General features: G+C 32.3%; 1 protein-coding gene across 2 annotated transcripts; it reads left to right on the top strand.

The window, feature by feature from the left end:
- Positions 1 to 2,801: 2,801 nt before the first annotated feature.
- On the top strand, positions 2,802 to 5,630 carry LOC144559269 (nuclear transcription factor Y subunit A-4-like). 2 transcript variants are annotated; one of them, XM_078308285.1, is made up of 6 exons: positions 2,802 to 3,098; positions 3,549 to 3,815; positions 3,965 to 4,065; positions 4,163 to 4,234; positions 4,324 to 4,494; positions 5,103 to 5,630. In XM_078308285.1, exons 2-6 carry the CDS (start codon positions 3,632 to 3,634, stop codon positions 5,424 to 5,426), a joined length of 852 nt encoding a protein of 283 aa, XP_078164411.1. In that variant the 5' UTR covers positions 2,802 to 3,098; positions 3,549 to 3,631; the 3' UTR covers positions 5,427 to 5,630. The 2 variants fall into 2 exon arrangements, with proteins under 2 accessions (XP_078164411.1, XP_078164412.1); XM_078308286.1 differs by having other exon boundaries at positions 2,905 to 3,098; positions 3,694 to 3,815.
- The last annotated feature ends 235 nt before the right edge of the window (positions 5,631 to 5,865 follow it).

Below are 5,865 nucleotides of genomic sequence, written 5' to 3'. Positions count from 1 at the left end.
TCTGAAATCTCTGCAATTCCGAATCTATTTGTCGGATTTTTTTTGAAATACATCTCGAAATAGTTGGTTTTTTCGTGCACGCATCTCAAAACAGTTTGACGACTGGGTTAGAATTGCAGGAATTTCAGGGCCACTGTTCACTGATCTCGGATTACAACAGATTCAGATCCAATTATGTTATATGTAATATTATTTCGCTGCTTTTTTTTATAGACTTCGGAAAGTCTAATCTGATAATTTCAATATTAATTTGCTGTTTTTCACTTGACAATGCAAATTCTCTGAAATTTTATATCGAAATTTATTATTATTTTTAAATAAATATGGGAAAAATTATGGTTTTTAATATTTTCTCGAACTTACAAATTTTTTATATGAAAGTCATTAAATTATTCTATAAATTAAATATTAGTTCTTCAACTTTATAATTTTTTAAACTGGGTGGACTTGTTATATAATGAGATGCAACATAATTTCATCTCCGAAATAAATGCTGACATGATAATTGATAATGTATGATGCTTTTAGTTTAATGCGCGTATCATATTTTCATCTCCTTTGAGTTCTTTGTTTGAAATAAATTATTCTTACAACAATCTAAATTCTTTATTTGAGTCGTCAGATGGATTTTGGATGAAACTCACTGATTTTTTTTTGAAATAAATATGAAAGTTAATTTTTTTCAACTTTAAATATTTAAAAGAAATTTTTCATTCAAACTTTCAATCTGCAATATCTCACGCAATTGACATTGCCTTCACCGCCAAATAAAAAATTAGTTCGATGAAATTTAAAACTTACATAAGATTTTATCAATTTGTTGTGCCTGTTATATATATATATATATATATATATATATATATATATATATATATATATATATATATATATATATATATATATATATATATATATGGTAAGATTACATTTTAATTGTCAGATTTTAAAATTTAAAATTATTATAATGATTGTAAATTAATTATTTAAAATTTTTTAAACAGATTCCAATTCATAACATAACAAGATCTTGGCAGCATGCCAGCATATACCTACCCAACAAAAGCACTGGAAATTTTTTTATCCATTGAAATTATTAAAATAAGACGTACATAAATAAAAAGAGTGCACTATTTTTAACAAATATAGAAAGATCTGACTTATTGAGACCGATTCAAATATTATGGATTTGAGTCTGATCCATGTTTTTTCCATTGAGTTTGAATCTGGACCGTTCAATTAGAGGACAATCAGACTCTGATCCACATATAATCTCATAAAAGCATAATATTTGAACCTAGATTATTGAGTCAGATTCATATATTTTGAATTGGACTCAATGAGTCAGATCATTCTATATTTTTTTAAAACAAAACACTCTTTCTATTTTCGTACATCTGAATTTAATAAATTTTCTAGAAAAAAAATTTCCCAAAAGCATTGAGCATGAGTCACCCCACCACTACATGCGGCACCTGTTTATACAATACACAAACAGACCACTACAAACTTGTGAATTGTTATTTTCCATACCTGAAATTGTCATAGCATGAATTGCAGCAAGTCAACTGGAAATCAGCGGCAGCAATCATATGCATCATTGTCCATTAAACAAATTAAATGAATGAATGAATTAATTAAACAAACAACATAGATTCGGAATATTGTCGCTGAGTCACATAAATTTGGTTTCATATTATATTTATTAAACTAATGCAACAGGCAATTTTAATAATATAACTGTCCTTTGACATGTAATATAACAATGACCGCCAATATTTCTTACTAAAATAAACAATAATGCAATAATTGTTATGTCAAAACAATGTTTCCATAATAAACGCTTTAAGTGATTGCATGCTCCAATGCTTTAGGGTTGTCAACGGGTACAATTCGGATCGGATGGAGATATTTTTATATCCGTATCCATTATGATAATGAATTTTTTTTTTTACTTTTACTTGTCTTTTTGAATACGATATGAGTCGGGTCAATGAATAAAAAAAAGTACCATTGACATCTTGATTTGTGTTTTCGATAAAATATTTTTCAAAACAAGAAAAAAAGAAAAGATAATAATGAATACAACTAATATGTATTATGAAAATTTAATAAAATACAAAATTTTATGTATCATGTATCATGTATCATGTATCATGTATCATCTTCATATAAATATATATCTATATACGAGTAAGATTAAAAAAAATCATTACCCTTACCCGTACCCGATAAGTTAACTCAAAAAATATCTTACCCTTATCCGTGTTTTCAGATACGACACAGGTCGAGTAAACAGATAAAAGGGTGCCATTGACACCCCTACAATGCTCCAATACTGATGATATGTATCAACGTTTAAAAGCTTCTATGTTAATGTTTAAAAGCGAATGATCCGTATTACTTCAGCATCATATTTCAATATTGACTAAAAAAAATTAATATGTTAACCAAAATATTTTGTGAAAACCACTTCATTAGCCCTTGCTTTAAAAACGTTTCAGTCGAACCTTTTGCAAGTGAGCAAATTATTATTTTCATGTAAGGTTCGTTACATGAAAATTAATTTTATTGAAATAAGAAAAATCTTAGGGGTTATTGTATAAAGAGACAAGAATTGACCTCTCATAACCAAACAAAACCCAACGGGTACGACTCACTAGGCATTGATACATGTGGCGGCTCCTGGACATTAATAGGTGTCAATACTGGTAAATAGACAAAAAACCATGCCCAGCTTGCAAAACAGACACCAGCAACTTTAGCATTTAATACTAAAATATTTCTTAAACTATACAATATTTATCTCACAAACCTAATTAAACGGAGAACCTGTGTCCAGTTTGAGAAAATAAATTGAAGTGGTCGAGGGAGAGGGAGAGAAAGAGAGATTCTTTTCGTAATTGTTTACTAAACTACTGAAATAGTATTATATAGGGTAAAGTTGGCGTATTATATTGTGGGAAGATATGGTTGTTTTAATATAAATGTTATTCTGTGGCATAGCTTTTCTTAACCAACAGCGAACCGAAAACAGGGGCAAGAGCCAAGAGGGAGAGAGGAGGGTTTCGACTAAGGTGTCATGCTTCCTTCTTCAATAGGTATTTTTCTTTTTATTACTAACTCTGACAAACTTCTTTTATTGGTTTCTAGTTTCGCGTCGTCAGTTAACAGTTCCTTTTTGGGGTTGTACTTTTGGAGTTTGGTTTTCCAAATTGGAGGTGATCCATGACAAGAATTTTTTTCTTCTTTACTTTTAGATTTTCAGGCCATCTGTGGTTAAGCCAAGTTATAAATTTTGGGAGCTCCTGAAATTCCCATGTCAACTTTCTTTGTGTGTGTGTGTGGGTGGTGTTCGGGTTGGGGGGGGGGGGGGGGGGGGGGGGGGGGGGGGGAGTTACCGAAAGAGATGAAATTCTTGGTGTACTTTTTACTTGCATGCATATTTTTTTCTGATTAAACTGGGGAAACTGGTTTTAATCTGGAAACTGAATGCGATTTACAATATGTACTGAATCTGTACCTTACACAATCAATCTTTCTCATCGCAGTATAAAGTTTACATTGTAAATCAGTCCTCAGACCACTATAAAATTGCTACTGGCATAGTTTGATTGTTGAAGTATTTGGTGTAATGCAAAGCCTAACCACCAATTTGCAAAATTGCTCTTCCTGGTGGAATTCGCAAATGAACAGGGACTATTGTGCAAATAACACAAATCAGAGTGTAATGGACAAGTCTGTCTCCTCTACAACTCAGTCGTCAAGTAGGTCCCATCAAGATGGTTCAGCATTGAGCGATACTTCCATCCATTCTGGTATATATATATACTTTTCTTTAATATCAACTTGCTTATAGTTTGAGGTTACAATTACAGTAACATGAATGTAAAATGCTACTCATAGCAGGCATGGCTACATTTCTGTTCTTCTAATATCTGGTAAATTTTTTGTTGAGTCTAAACAGGCAGTTATGATAAGAGAGACGGTCAGCTGAAATCAGTTTTATCCCTTGGGAATGCTGATTCTTCTTTTACTGCTCCTAAGCTTGATATTTCACAGTCCTTTGTACGTTATTCTAATTTATTTTCAAGGGTTCATTTATTTATTTATAACATTTCAGGTTATGTTGGTCTGATATATATATTCAATTTAAATTTGTCAGGCCTGTGTGCCATACCCATATCCGGATCCTTGCTATGTTGGCGCCATGGCTGCATATGGTTCCCCTCATATGGTATGTTTTTTGTTACGAGATATTATGTATGATCTGAATTGGGGCTTTGCATAGAGAATTGAATTTTATATTTTTAATTATTTTAATAGGTAAATGCACAAATGATGGGAATGAATTCCAATTCTCGAATGCCGCTACCTCTTGAGACGGCAGCAGAGGAACCAATATATGTGAATGCGAAGCAGTACCATGCAATTCTTAGGAGGAGGCAACTGCGTGCAAAGTTGGAGGCTGAAAACAAACTTGTCAAAGCTCGAAAGGTACTTATTTCTTCCATTATTGGCTTGGAATTTGCATGTATTGATTATTTAATAACATGTTTGCCTGCTTCCAAGTTTGCAACTGTAAGAATTATTTTATCTTTGGTCCCGCTTTATAATATGGCGGTATTGAGTAGAAATTTACTTTTGTAGGGGCAAAGATGGAAATAAATTTCAGGGTTGGTTAGAGATGTATTGATGCAGAAGTTGTTATTTTTGGGAGAATACATGAATGGGCTATTTGACAACATCTCTGTCAAACTTCCATGATGTATTTGGACTAAATGCTTTGAAATAAAATGGTACTGAAGTTGATACAGGGTTTATGACTTGGTCGAACGCATGTTGAGTCAAGGACCTACTTATTATAGTGTAAAACTAAGGTTTTTGTTACTTGGTCAATTCACAGACTATCTTATAACGTAGCTTTTTAAAAAAGTAAAACCTACTTACATTAACTACTTTGTATTAAAACAATATTGACTTTTTTATAATTTCTTTTGCTGCTATTGTTATCAATATTAATAATTCTAATAACAACAATAATAATAATAAGTTATCGTTAGAAATTTTCTTGGAAGTAATATTTTTTCTTTAAATCTCTGTAGCCATATCTCCATGAATCACGCCATCTTCATGCGATGAAGCGGGCACGTGGATCTGGTGGCAGGTTTCTTAATACCAAACAGCAACCTCAGCAGGTCCAGTCATCTGCCACCTTAGCACATGTCCCAAAAGCCGCATGCACTAACCGAACTGCAACCGGTTCTTCTATGACTGTAACTCCGTCTCACTCCATGAATGCACCAACAGAGCATCTCAACTATGGATCGCTTGATTTCAGAGGGGGGTTTCAAGCTGTAAATGGGTTTCGAAACGGAATTGGAATTGGCAATGTTTCATCTCAGCATGGTATCTCTATTATGCGGTGAATTTTAGTAACCTGGCAAATCATCCTTGGCTTATGGTAATTTCACCAATGTGTAGCGTGTTGGTGAAAAAGTGTGTTTAGTTTTTAATGTCATGTAATCTTTGTTGCATCAAACAAAGTTTGTGAGTTTGATGAAGATGTGTGTTGTTATTTCTCAGGGATGGTTCCTTTTGGACACTGCTTTAAAGCAAATCTTTTTTGGTTATTCCTTAATGGAGATCAGCAAACAATTTCTTTCTTTTGTGTTTTCTTGGTTTTGTCTTTTTTTTTTTTGAAAACCTTCATAGAGGCTGCAAAGTCAGAGGAATTGAACTTTTGAATTTTGAGTAACCAAAAGTCTTGGAACTTTTTCTAGATTTTTTTTAGCTAACTGTGCTACCTCCTCTTTCACTTTACTGTTTCATTTTAGTTGGTAAATTTTGATTGTGTTAATCTGGAAT

This window comes from Carex rostrata, chromosome 9, assembly GCF_964058835.1.
Source record: "Carex rostrata chromosome 9, lpCarRost1.2, whole genome shotgun sequence".
Taxonomy (NCBI): Eukaryota; Viridiplantae; Streptophyta; class Magnoliopsida; order Poales; family Cyperaceae; genus Carex; species Carex rostrata.
This window is presented reverse-complemented; position numbering and strand designations above follow the sequence as displayed.